Below are 13,115 nucleotides of genomic sequence, written 5' to 3' on the forward strand. Positions count from 1 at the left end.
GACATGAGTGGCAGTCAAGTTCACGACTTTCTCTCCAATCACAGTCAAGCCGCCGAGGCCGTGGCTCCCGGTTTCGACTTCCCATTCTACGGCCACATGGTGGATCAATTTTTCATCACCACCCATGGGTTCCTGTCGTTCGCGCCCCGACTACACAATCTCATGTACAAGACTCAGTACATTGCTCCATTGAGGGTGAAGCTAGATCCGAGCCTCTCGGATGCCGCCACCATCAACTACCTCGCCAAGCCAGACAGTCTCACCATTCAATGGACTAATGTGACCATAGCCAAGCCGTACGCGCATCCGCATGGCGGGAATTTTACGTTTCAAATCACTCTCCACAAGAATGGGAACATCAACTTCGTCTACATCGAAGTGCCCGAATTGCTGACTGCCGACGCATTATACGATCATGAGCCCGTGGCCGGACTCTCCGACGCTTTCTTGATCGGTGATAGCGAGCTTCACGTGTACCACACGCTCAACCTGGATAACACAGACATCAATTCCAAGACGGTGGTGCTCTTCAAGGCCAAGCCCACTTGCATCCAGCAACAGAGCTGCGAGGAATGCTCGAGCCTTCGCCAAAGCACCGAGTTTGAGTGCACGTGGTGCTCCAGCATTCATCGATGCTCGGATGGAGCCGATCGTTTGAGGGAACATTGGAATACCAATGAGTGTGCCAACAGGAATGTCTCCACCGTGCTCGAGTGCACGGCCGCCGCCAAAGATGACGAGCACCATACCGAATGGAGAACCTCCATGGGCGACAAATCTAATCAAGTCATCCCTGAGCGCGAGCCCATCCGAAGTAACTTGGAGGATGAAGGCTCGTCCTCAACTGTCACTGTGATCTCAACTGTGGTGAGTGCTCTCCTGTTGGCCATTCTCCTCATCATCTTGGCTGGATTCTTGTACGTCTATGGCAAGAGCAATCCAGGCGGTCTGGCGGAACGTATTGCCCTTCGCTTGGAGTCGAATTACAATAGGTTTGGCAAGGACTCCTCATTAGATGAAGACCATGTGGAACTTGGCGTGAAGCCGGGCAACAACAACAACAACTCTGTCAAACCTACGGTTAACCCTAATAATAATAATTTATCCGTGAATTTCTGATTCATACTTGTATTTTCAAAGAACTCTAATATCCTTTGAACCAATCTAAGTCACAGTCATTTCCAGCTCCAAAGGAATAAATATTTTGTTCTGCTTAGACTTCATAATGCTGAGTGGCCTTTTTCTCGTAGATTCGTAAGAAAGAGGTAATCAACTTTCAAATTGGTACCTCTGCGCGCAGGCACGCAATAAAATTACATATCTCAAACCACTTCGATGCATGCAGACAAAACACATTTTAAAATATGAAGAATATGGTCCTTTTCAGTCTCCTCTCCCTCCTCTTGCTGCCGACAAACAAACATAAAAACACAAGAATACGCTCTAAGATGCCTGATTTGAACAAAGTGTTTTTCGTTGAACAACTTCTTATTGATACATTCTAACACCATAAATAGACCACTAACTCTTCTGAGAGACCTTTCATATCCTGATAGAGTAAAATTATAATCACTTTTTAATTCCAAATTGAAAGCTATCTGCTGTATACTTGTAGCATACCAACGAATTTTTGTGGTCATTTTCTTCCATTAAATTGTCCTAAAAAACTAAATTGAAGTCTAGAGAAAGCGATATTTTTAAAATTAGTCAAGAACCTGTGAAACTGTCCTTTCACATTTTTGTTAAAAATGATCATTGCAAAAGTCTTTTGTGATATCAAAGGTGTAGTATGCAGCTTCCTTGTTCGTTATTATTTATATGTCATCATTACTTGGAAGTTTACCATACAGGATTCGAAAGGTCTCCCAGATGAGTTGTTGGATTATCTATTGTATCGCAATGCTACACCAATAAATTGCTCACCTAATAATCCCTTGATAAAATCTGGCATCTTAAAGGGTGTTCTCTCGTTTCTACGTTTGTTTGTCCGCACCTAGACGAAGCAGAGGGCGCTGTCTCCCTCAATGAAAAGCACTACTACTGTAGATACAACTTGTCTGATACATTATGAACGTTATCTTGTTCATTCCCAAAAGAGGATCGTGACAAACGAAACACGACAATGAATGAGAAGTTCTACATCATCCTCTACATATCACTCGGTGCCACGACTACTCTAAGATCGAATCAAAATAACATACATGCGGAAATTGTGTTTTATTCATTTAAAGGCACTTGGAACATTTGTCAAATTCGCGTATTAATCATCCTTCAATCCTGATTCACTGGCCACCTTAAGGACACCTTGATAGACCGCTCTCATAATCACCCCCACGGCATGAGCACCGGGATCGGGCTGCTTCAATTCACTTGAAGCGACATAACTGGCCCGACCCGCTCCAGCTTTCATTTTTAGCGTGGCCTTGGCCCCTTCCTCAGCGGCGATGGTTGCCTTTTCCAAGGCGGCAATGGGAGCCTGGGCATTAAGATCCAACGACTCTCTCAGAGTATTGAATGCAGGCACGAGGCTGTCCAACATGGTCCGATCGCCTAACTCGGCGCCGCCATATTTCATCACAGCCTTGAGGCCTTCTTGAATGGCCATGGCAATGTCGCGCGGCTCAGCCCGCTCACGGGTGTGCAAGGCGGCCGTAGCAAAGAGGATTGAATACATGGCACCGGCAGATCCGCCCATGTCGTCTTCGGCAATGCGGCTGATCTTGGCGAATATTTTGGTCATGGAAGACAACGATTCGACTTTCGCAACGATTTGAAGTCTCTCCGCGCCACGCCGGAGGGTGGTTCCACAATCCCCATCGCCAGATCCGGTGTCCATGCTATTGAGAACATTCTCAAACGATTTGATGGCTTCGCAAGCAAATTCAATGGCTCTCTCGGAAAGGCTAAGCGCCAAACGTGAGAAGGCTTGACCCGCCGAGGAGCCATTTTCCTCGGTTTTAGGCTCCTCGGGCGGCGTAAAGGTTTTCGAGGGTCCAGGAATGCAGTTAGGGGTTTTGGGCCACCCGGGGGCCAGAACCGGGTAATCCAGATGTCCCAAAATCTCGCCATCTTCCTGTTTGACAATGGTAATCGAGATGCCCGCCATCTCTAAGGCGGTCATCACGGGGGCAACGTATAAGCGATTGATGTTCCACCGCTTAGCCTTGGCCAATTTGAACACATCGTGGGCGATGATGCCCATCTCGAGATTGGAAGTTCCGCCCAGATTGTTCAGCAATACAATGACGGATTGGTGGTCAGGGATGTGGAGATGAGTGGCCGATTTCTTGTCCGTCATGTGTTGAATCATGTGTCGAACGCACTCCACGCTCGTGCCCAGTCGTTGACGTTTGACCCCAGCTTCGCCGTGAATGCCCAGGCCCAGCTCCATGTCCTCGGGGCCCAATTGGAAGGAGGCCCCGCGTCCCGGCAAAGTGCACGGGGTCAAGCTCAAGCCAATGGTGGCCATGTTGGGCAGGACTTGCGCGTCCAAGTACTCGGCGATCTGCGCCACACTCTTGCCTTTGGAGGCCATGGCGCCGGCAATCTTGTGAATCAAGACCGTGCCGGCCAAGCCCCGACGGCCGGCAGACCGATCCTGACTGGTCAAGGCACAATCATCGGCCACCACGACCATGGCACACGGATGGATGCCCTGGGCGCGGGCCCGCTCCATGGCCAAGCCAAAGTTGACGCGATCCCCGGTGTAGTTCTTGATGATGACCAAGATGCCCGAGGGCTGGCCTTCTTGCCAAATGGTTCGCAGAGCCGCCAGGATGGAGGACACGGGCGGCGACGTGAACACATCCCCGGCCACGGCGCCGGTCAGCATGCCTTTGCCGACAAAACCGCCGTGAGCCGGTTCGTGGCCCGAGCCTCCTCCGGAGAGCAAGGCCACCTGACCCGAGACCTCGGCCAGGTCAGCCCGAAGCACCACTTTGTGCCCGTCCAACAGGGTCAGATGAGGGTTGGCCGTGACCAGGCCCTGCAAACTCTCGGCCACCACATCCGCCACGTCATTGACGAATTTCTTGCCCGTCGGAACCGACATGATACTCAATTACTGTCTTAGTTTCTTAGTTAGTGTGTGAGAAGTCGGTCTCCTTGAGCCCTTGGGACTTTGGTCAGGGCGGATCGATGGCATGCAATCGGTGAGACCTCGACAGATAAAGATAGAGACCGACCCAAAGAAGTGTCTCGCGATCTAGCTGACTGATGAGAGGGCAAAATCTGGCAGAGAAACTCCCTTCATTCAAACCGGTTCCGTCTCTCAACACTGGCTAATTTGTGCCCCTATACTGTTTCCATGCATGTCCTGGAAGGCTGCAAATGCATGTATATAACGATATTATCGAGGCTCTGGGGAGCCTCCCTCACTTCGCCTCGTGTTCTATCCGGATGATGGATGGAGCGAAAACAACGCATGGTCCCACAACCTGACACCGAACGGAGTGCGTGAGTGAGTGTTTGCATCCTGCCAGGGCTTGAAAACTTACATACTGGCAGGCATGCATGCACAATCTGTAGGGAGCAAGTATGCAGTGCATGCACACACCGCTTGTGTCGCTCGTGTACTTTGCTAGGCGAGCCCCAGAGGAAGGGACGTGTCTTTGTTTTCCAATCAGCTGACGCGTTCGTGCCAAACGTTCCAACGCAACGAATCTTGGACCTCGTCAGCTGGTAAATAAATTTTGGTGTCTAGTAGCTCAGGCAGACTTCCCGAACACCCCCCCCCACCCCTCCCCCGTCCCCCTCTCCCTTATCCTAAAGGTCGGGTCGCCCGGCTTGGTTAGGGTGTAGAATAGCTAACACAAAGTCTATGTTTCTCGCGTTTCTCGCCCCGGAGGTGAGTCAGGTCCTGTGGTTCGTTCGCTCTATATCACTCACCTGATATAGCTCAATTGAGATACAGCTGAGACATGATAAAGCCATTGAGCATTCGTGGGTTATGTAAACGCTCAGGTGGGTATAGAAATCAGGAAATGGGGGCGAAGTTAGGTTTGTCTGTCAAACGGGGTGGCATGCCTGCGGGCCAAGCTCAATGGGCTGGACATTGCTGGACAATGAGCTGATCTGCAGATATATATGTAGGCCCACCCTGAATCAATGGGCTGTGTTCTGTCAGCGAATCAACCACGTCGCACAACACGTCAAGGAACAGAGAGCTAGGAGGGGAGAGATAATACACATTGGGACGACGCAACGATCAGTCTTTGGCATTCTTCTGGCAGGTCGAGGGTCGCTCTGGGAAATCCAAATACATTGACGGAAAACTCATGACATTCCCTACCTGACCGGGAAATTATCGCTGCCCGAACTCCGGGATTCATTTAGCCCATCATTCGCCGTATCATCTGCTTATCCAACTCTTGCCTATTGATGATCCGCATTGACTAGCACTGACCATTGACTCTCGCTCGACTCAAGTAAGTTGTCATCGATCTGGTTTACTCATTTGCGTGTCTCGCCCGTTGCTTGGTCAATAAGCTTAATGCTCATGGGAGTGTCGGTTTGATCTTCACGACAATTTAGTCCCTCGTGAATCACTTCCATTTTGACACGTGTCTGTCAGTCTAGTCGGTGAGTCCTATTTTATTTTTCATCCCTTCCACTTTGTAGAGCACTATGACCCACTGCCTGGTCCACTTCGGTGGGAGTTCGATTTTGATTGCGGGATTGGTTTGGACCCTCGTCTCGGTGGCCATCCAAGGCGGTCAAGTGGATCACTCAAACGGTTGGAACTCCAATATCAACTGGGTGGGAACGTGGGACGAGGCTTTGATCCAGGCCCAGCAAGAGAATAAGCCCATTGTGGCCGTCATTCATCGAACCTGGTGTGGCGCCTGCAAGGCTTTGAAACCGCATTTTGTGGCCAGCCCCGAGATCGAGGGATTGTCGCAAAACTTTGTCATGATCAATTCCCACGACGAGGCCGATTTCACCGACGACAAATTCAGCCCGGATGGAGGGTACATCCCGAGAATTCTCTTCTTTGATGCCCAAGGTCAACTCATGGCGGATATTGTCCAAAGAACGGACAAATACATGTACTTCCATAGCCAACCCGACACCATCGTCCAGGCCATGAAGACGGCTTTGAGTCGAGTCCAAGCCCAGGAGTCGAGCACTAAAACCGAGCTATAACGTTCCTCAAAATCAACCCCACCCCCTTCTCGCCTAACTATTGATTGTACCTATTTCTATCACGTAACATCCCAATCTCGGGGAGGACGATGGCTGTGGCCCTGCCTTCTCCCAGTACTCCCCCTCCCATCAATTTGAAAGATTATGTAACGACAGAAAAATTGGGGGCCGGCACCTACGGGTCTGTCTTCAAGGCCCATCGAAAGACTGGCAGCCGAGATGTGGTGGCTGTCAAGTGCGTTCGGAAGGCCGATCTATCCAAGAAGGAAGTCGACTGTCTCTTAATGGAAATAAAGCTTCTGAAGCATTTGAAACACGACTACATTGTGGAGATGCTGGATTTTCAGTGGGATTCCAACTATATCTACATCATCACAGAATATTGCGGCGGCGGCGACCTTTCCCGTTTCATCAAAGCCCGGAAATGTCTGCCCGAGACCCTTTGCCGTCAATTCCTTCAACAGCTAGCCCTGTCTCTTAATGGAAATAAAGCTTCTGAAGCATTTGAAACACGACTACATTGTGGAGATGCTGGATTTTCAGTGGGATTCAAACTATATCTACATCATCACAGAATATTGCGGCGGCGGCGATCTTTCCCGTTTCATCAAAGCCCGGAAATGTCTGCCCGAGACCCTTTGCCGGCAATTCCTTCAACAGCTAGCCCTGTCCTTAAAGTTTCTCCGCTCCCGCGATATCGCTCACATGGACTTGAAGCCGGCCAATATACTCTTGACATCTTTGAGAAATCCCCGCTTGAAACTGGCCGACTTTGGCTTGGCTCAGTATCTCGGTCCGAATCAGGTGCAAACGAGGATTCGAGGAACGCCTCTTTACATGGCCCCGGAAATGCTTTTGGATCAGAAGTACGATGCCAAAGTGGATATTTGGTCGGTGGGTGTGATCTTATTTGAAAGCATCTTTGGCAAGGCCCCTTACAAATCCGATAGTGTGGATCTTCTCCTCGAGAAAATCAAAGAGGAGCGACCCATCGAAATCCCTACCAACCGAACCATTTCTGCCGACTGTCGAGATCTCCTGGAGAGATGTTTGAAGCGGAATCCCTTAGAACGGATTGGATTCGACGAGTTCTTTGATCATCCATTCCTGGATTTCGAGCATTTACCAACCCCCGAGTCTATGGAAAAAGCTATAGCTCTGATGGGTCGAGCTGTGGCCCAAGACAAGGACGGCCAACTGGAAGAAGCGCTGAACTATTACAAGCAAGGCCTCGAGTATTTTGTGCCTTGGACCACTCACGAGACCAATCCATCCAAGAAAGAGGCATTGCGCACTCGAACCAAACAGTACATCAAGAGAGCTGAGCAAATCAAAGAGATCCTGAATCCCGATTCGGTTTCCACATCCTCTTCCTCGAGTGTTCCGAGACCCGGTTCCAGTCAGTTCAATACCCTTCAAAGAGCATCTTCTCTGAATGTCGCGCATGGCGACGAGCTACTTCGACTGTGTGAAGTGACTCCTGCCCTTAAAACTGCCGTGGAGATTGCTCGCTCTGCCGAAGGATACGAATTAGAAGGCCGTTATCCGCTGGCCCTCGAGAAATATCAATTGGCCATGGAAATGATATTGCCCTTGTTGCCTGCCGAACCCAAAGGAGAGAGAAAAACGATTCTTAAACGTGAAGTGACCCAATGGATGAAAAGTGCAGAGTGCATCAAAGACATAATTGCTATCCTTAGGAAAGTGTTGGCCGAGAATGGCTTATCTTTGGAAGATAAGGACTCGCTGAGCTTGTCACACAAACATTGTATCGTGATGTGATTCTTGCTTGTTTGCTCGATGCCGTTCTAATCTCGCTTTGTACGTTTCAAATGAATCCTGTACTTATTGATTCCATTCGCGTTTAGACTATTTCTTTCAAATGCTACGTATGGTCTGTTAATATGATGATTTACTTTTAAGGATTTCTTCGGGTAATATCCCCCCCTTGAACCCCTTGAAGCATGTCTGCTAACGACGCCCCTCAAGTTGAGGCACCCTCGCAGGAACGGGAACGATTGGTGAGACCCAACCGTGTCCCAATCAAAATTATCAGTACTTTGAGCACGCATAAAGGATCTGAAGTGTTCCAAGTCCATCGAGAGCAAAGAGTTGGCAACGTACTCTTGGCCTATCTTCAGGGCAAGAACTTTCCCGAAGGAAACGCCTACTGTCTTCGTGACGAGGATGGTCTGCTCTTGTGGAACTCCTACCCGATTGGGGATCTCGTCAGCTCTAACGATCCCATCGTTTTGTATGTGTGCATGGCTCCCAACGGCGAAAAGAACATACCTCGCATGTGTCTGTACGTGATTGTGGTTTGGGCCCTGATGCTCTTCACCTTCATTTTCTTCTTGAACATCTTTGCCCCGAGCATTCTCAGTCGATCCTCGACTGACCCGGCCCCTCTTCACGCTGCTTCCATTGCCAATCGTTATGAAGTGGTGGTGGATGCCGGGTCGGTGCATACGGATGTGTCGCTGTACGAGTGGGGTGCCAAGATCAATGACACCGGGGTGGTCCAAGAGATCTTCTCGTGTGAAACAGCCGCTGGTCAAGGAGTGTCCTCATTCGTTCAGAAACCGGAGGCTGTTCAAGACTACTTGCTCAACTCATCTTGCTTGTTGGACGCCATCAGTCGAGTGCCCGAGGATCAGAAGGGCTCCACGGATATCTTCCTCGGGACCACGGCTGGCATGAGGATCTTAAACGCTACGAATCCCATTGCGGCTCAACAGATTATCGGGAACATTTCCTTGGCTTTGAACAAGACCAAGCTACACTACACAAAACCCAATGCCTTGATCCTCTCGGGTGACGCGGAAGGAGTGATGGGTTGGATCAGCTCCAATTACCTCAGTCACAAGTTTGCTGTCTCTCCCAATGCATCGGACTCGGACATTTCTGATCAAGAGCCCATGGGAGCTTTGGATTGGGGTGGGGCCTCGGCTCAAATCACGTTCATCCCCCGAGACTCCAGTCAAGGTAATCGTGTCGTGAACTTGTTCAAAAAGCAGTACAACGTCTTCACCAAGAGTAACCTGTGTTATGGACAAGCCGAGGGCCTCAAACGATATCTTGTCGGACTGATCTTCAAGCAATATCAAACTAACGGTCGGATCGAATTCAATCTCCAATCGCCCTGTCACCCCAAGGGTAAAAAGACGTACAAAACCGATGCCAAAGCTCTTCTCGAAAGTCCTTGTGCGCGATACAAGGACGGCGAATTCCAGAAAATGCTCGATGGTGTCTCGGGTAATAGCACCTTCACGTTCATCGGACAAAGTGATCCTGCTCGATGCAAGCAAGAAATTCGCCCTCAATTCCACTTGTCACGATGTCGATCAACATATGAGCAAGGTCATTGTCTCAATTCATCCAGTATTCCCAAACCTCAGGATGATGCCAAGTTTTTGGCCTTCTCCACCTATTGGTACCTATTGCACGCCTTGCAAGAAAACCACACCCAAGTGGGGGAGGCCCATTTCGAAGGTATGTCTGAGAAACTCTGCTCATCGTCTTATGGGTTCACCTCCTTCATGAGTAAATACGGTGCCGACTACCGTCACAATTCGTGCTTCAAGAGCGTCTTCATGGACCTGCTGCTCAGTGAAGGTTACAAGAAGGACGATTGGGTGAACATCTCGTTTGTGAAACGCGTTTCGGATGCCGAGGTGGGCTGGACCTTGGGCTACATGCTTCAAAAGACCAATCAAATACCCGATCGGGTCCTTTACGTCATGGAGCAACGGACCGTTTTCTTAATCACTCTCTTTGCGACTTCCTTTTATGCTGCTATTATTTACATGCTTTGGTACATTTGTACTTACTCCGGCAACGACAAGATGGTACAAAGGTGATTTTGTGTGCTGTGTAATTTATGTCCTACCACCTGTCCTAGTCCTTGTGTCAGTGATGTTTTTATATTGTCAGAAATTGAAATGAAATTTTTAAGTTCGCACTTGATCAGGTCTTCTCTTTTCGAATTCTTCAGCGCAACTTGGAAGTATGTCAAAGCTGGAATGTACAGAATGGATTGAAATTCCTTTGGAATCGACGACAGGATATTATATAGTACGGTACTGCTATATTTCCTAATGACATGACAAATTTCATTCCACATCAAACACCTCTGAAGCCACCAATTGTCGAGAAAGCCAGTCCAATCCGTCGGTAAGACCAGTTCCCCGACTGGCATCACAAGTCTGCATGTGCCAGGATCGACCACAGCACAATTTAAACAAGGACAGCTCGTCGGATATCTCTTCTAAACTCATACATCCGCTCAGATCCTGTCGAAAATAGATTATTTTCACTCACAATGGCATGAAGTTCCGACTAAGCTCGATAATTTACGCACCTGTTTATTGATGAGAATCAGGAGGCAAGCGTCTTGAAGTTCTTTCTCCGTGAGAAGCTTCACTAGTTCATCTCTAGCTTCTGACAAACGTACTCGATCCGTGGAATCGATGACAAATATGACGGCCTGAAAACCAGAGGCGAGTTTAGAGTTGGGACAAAAGAGGTGGAGGCGAGATCGAGTGTCGTTTACCTGTGTATTCAAATAATAATGCTTCCACAAAGGTCTCAGTTTATGCTGTCCGCCCACATCCCACACGGTGAATTTGATATTCTTGTACTCCAAAGTCTCGACGTTGAACCCGATCGTAGGAATGGTGGGCACGAACTCGTCCTGCTTCAATTTGAACAGGATCGACGTCTTGCCCGACCCATCCAGCCCCAAAGTGACCACGCGCATCTCGATCTTGGGCCCGATGTGAACCCGATTGTCTCGCGTGAACGTGATCGGAATGGACGCGTCCGGTTGGACTTGGGTGAAATCGCGCTGCTTCTGACTCTCAACCGCGTCCAGCATGAGTTGGATCTCGCCCGCGGCCAAAAGAACCCGGGCATCGTCTAGTTTAGCCACACGCTCGCATTGGATACACACCGAGGCCACTTGGCCCAAGATCGTGGCGATATCTTCGCCTTGTTGGCGAATGGCGCACAGACGCTCTCGAATGTAGGTATCCACCACAGTGAGAGCGGCCACTTCCTGGTGATTCAGCTGTTCCCGCAGGCCTTGGAAATAGGTTTGAACCCGACTCTTGGCCAGGTCCGCGGTTCCACCTTCGAAGTCCTCGGGCAACTCCGGGTCATTGTCGGGTCGGCGGAGAAAGCGACCCTCGGCGAGTTCCAATTTGCGGGCCGTGTCCGAGACCTCCTCCATGAACTTTTTCAGATGCGAGACCGCGTGGCCGAGGGTGGTGCGAAACTTCTCGGCCTCCAGTTCCAGAAGATTATGTTGGTGTCCCTTATGGCGACCGTAATCTTTGCAGATGTAGCACATCAGAGGCGCGCCTTGGCAATCCGGTTCCAAACAGGTGAACTCCATGACATGAGAGGTGTGATAGCCGCACTTGGGCTTCTCTTTGGGCTTCTCGGAGAGCGGAATGCGTCGATGCTTGGCCAAAGTCCGCGTCCCATGGGTGGAATCCGAGCAATCATGACACAAATGAGAGCCGCACGTGGTGCAGTACAGCTCGGCAATGTGCTCCTCGTTCTCATCGCAGGGAACCGTGCCGTAGTTCCGGTCCCCACGCTCCAAAGCTGACACGGCTTGAGACAAGGCCAGTACCGAGAACGGGCCCTCGTGGGCGTGGTGGCGGCGATCCTGGTGATTGGCGTACACACGTTCCAACAACTCGATTAGGGCAAAGTTCTTCTTCAAATCCCACACACCGTTCGTGCCTAAACATTCAAGTTTGGATGTCAGCCATGGGAAAGGTCAATTCACGATAAACCTTATTCTCTGGCTGATCTATCACGGAGTCGGCGGTACTCATGTGCTCATTTTTAAATTTGTGACTAATTGTTATAACTTATAAGGTCTAGATTTGGAGTTGAAGGCTGGTAACTCTCGTGCTTGGTTAGGTCAAGTTAAAAGAACGTCGTATCGCCCACCAAGTGGTGGCGAATAAGGTCTACCTCAATTCACAAAATTCACAACTAATAACGCGTGTCGAATCCCAGTTCACATGAGAAATACTCATCCCCAAGACCACGGCAATGCCTGGGCAGACCTTGGTCGAGCGAGCGAGCGTGTTGGTCTATCGGATTCATTTTGAATCAAGACATGGATTGTTTGACGTACGCACCTAAAGGTGTGGGTTGTCGATCAAAAGGACACAGAACCACCCAATCCTGTTTGGGGAGGCGTAAGAGACAGGCGTGGCACAGGGAGTGGCCACACACCAACAGACGGGGAATCTTCTCGCCTTCAATCCCATACAAATGATTACACACCCGACATTCCAAAACCTGAAACCCAACCCGATTAGTTATGATGGAGACGAATTCAATTGGGCCTCAGTTCAGGCCTGGATGGCTAGATTTGACTTACATGGGTATTGCCTTTAGCATGCGTGTAAGCGTCGGACATATCTGGGGCTAGGGAGGCCCCACTAACACCCGGAACGGCGGAGGCCATGACCAGACTCCCTATTTTTTAAGCTGTCCGGCTCATGGGACTTTCTAGATAATCAATGGATTGCTCAGTCCAACCATGCGAAGGCCTAGGGCTATGTTTTTTTTCGTGTTGTTGGGCCTCGAATCAGGGTGACCCGGCCTGGTCGGGCACGGGTTCGGGGGGCCCGTTGGCTTTACGTGGCTGACCAACCACCTAGGTTGGTCAGTCCAAAAAAGGGCGCTACATCAGGATGGCAGGATGGATCGGGACTATTGATGACTGAGCCAATCGATACATGGCTTTTTACTCCATTTTGGGGATTTTTAAAGGGTAGGTCTCCCACTAATTGGGCTCGAAAATTTGGACAGTCTGATATTCATGGTGACTGGTTTGTGCCGTTGGAAGCTAAAAGCCAACAATTGGACTGGCAAGAGCTACATCACTGGAAGATTTTCTCATGTTTTTTCCTAGTCGGTAGTCCATGGTTAAGTTCACCATCATC

General features: G+C 49.7%; 6 protein-coding genes across 7 annotated transcripts; 4 read left to right on the forward strand and 2 right to left on the reverse strand.

The window, feature by feature from the left end:
• Positions 1–3: 3 nt before the first annotated feature.
• Positions 4–1,226, forward strand: LOC131893183 (plexin domain-containing protein 1-like). The gene has a single exon (XM_059243150.1). The coding sequence runs from the start codon at positions 4–6 to the stop codon at positions 1,117–1,119; it is 1,116 nt and encodes a 371-aa protein (XP_059099133.1). The 3' UTR covers positions 1,120–1,226.
• Positions 1,227–2,198: 972 nt separating this feature from the next.
• LOC131893177 (triokinase/FMN cyclase-like) lies at positions 2,199–4,515 on the reverse strand. The gene has a single exon (XM_059243143.1). It carries the CDS (start codon positions 4,049–4,051, stop codon positions 2,261–2,263), a length of 1,791 nt encoding a protein of 596 aa, XP_059099126.1. The 5' UTR covers positions 4,052–4,515; the 3' UTR covers positions 2,199–2,260.
• A 150-nt stretch (positions 4,516–4,665) lies between these two features.
• Positions 4,666–6,144, forward strand: LOC131893187 (thioredoxin domain-containing protein 12-like). Of its 2 annotated transcripts, none has more exons than XM_059243157.1 (3): positions 4,666–4,680; positions 5,232–5,426; positions 5,620–6,144. In XM_059243157.1, the coding sequence occupies exon 3, from the start codon at positions 5,626–5,628 to the stop codon at positions 6,142–6,144; it is 519 nt and encodes a 172-aa protein (XP_059099140.1). In that variant the 5' UTR covers positions 4,666–4,680; positions 5,232–5,426; positions 5,620–5,625. The 2 variants fall into 2 exon arrangements, with proteins under 2 accessions (XP_059099140.1, XP_059099139.1); XM_059243156.1 differs by lacking the exon at positions 4,666–4,680 and adding an exon at positions 4,839–4,962.
• On the forward strand, positions 5,436–10,105 carry LOC131893176 (ectonucleoside triphosphate diphosphohydrolase 1-like). Its single transcript, XM_059243141.1, has 2 exons — positions 5,436–5,580; positions 8,068–10,105. The coding sequence occupies exon 2, from the start codon at positions 8,109–8,111 to the stop codon at positions 10,002–10,004; it is 1,896 nt and encodes a 631-aa protein (XP_059099124.1). The 5' UTR covers positions 5,436–5,580; positions 8,068–8,108; the 3' UTR covers positions 10,005–10,105.
• Positions 6,234–8,001, forward strand: LOC131893191 (serine/threonine-protein kinase ULK3-like). The gene is given in 2 exon segments (XM_059243161.1): positions 6,234–6,615; positions 6,617–8,001. Coding segments are annotated over 2 exon segments (1,692 nt in total). The 3' UTR covers positions 7,927–8,001.
• Positions 10,079–12,764, reverse strand: LOC131893178 (E3 ubiquitin-protein ligase TRIM23-like). The gene is made up of 5 exons (XM_059243144.1): positions 12,548–12,764; positions 12,303–12,465; positions 10,697–11,895; positions 10,505–10,630; positions 10,079–10,436 (listed from the first exon to the last, which is right to left on the reverse strand). The coding sequence occupies exons 1-5, from the start codon at positions 12,632–12,634 to the stop codon at positions 10,257–10,259; spliced, it is 1,755 nt and encodes a 584-aa protein (XP_059099127.1). The 5' UTR covers positions 12,635–12,764; the 3' UTR covers positions 10,079–10,256.
• Between the last annotated feature and the right edge of the window lie 351 nt (positions 12,765–13,115).

The sequence above is a fragment of the Tigriopus californicus genome, chromosome 2 (assembly GCF_007210705.1).
Source record: "Tigriopus californicus strain San Diego chromosome 2, Tcal_SD_v2.1, whole genome shotgun sequence".
Taxonomy (NCBI): Eukaryota; Metazoa; Arthropoda; class Copepoda; order Harpacticoida; family Harpacticidae; genus Tigriopus; species Tigriopus californicus.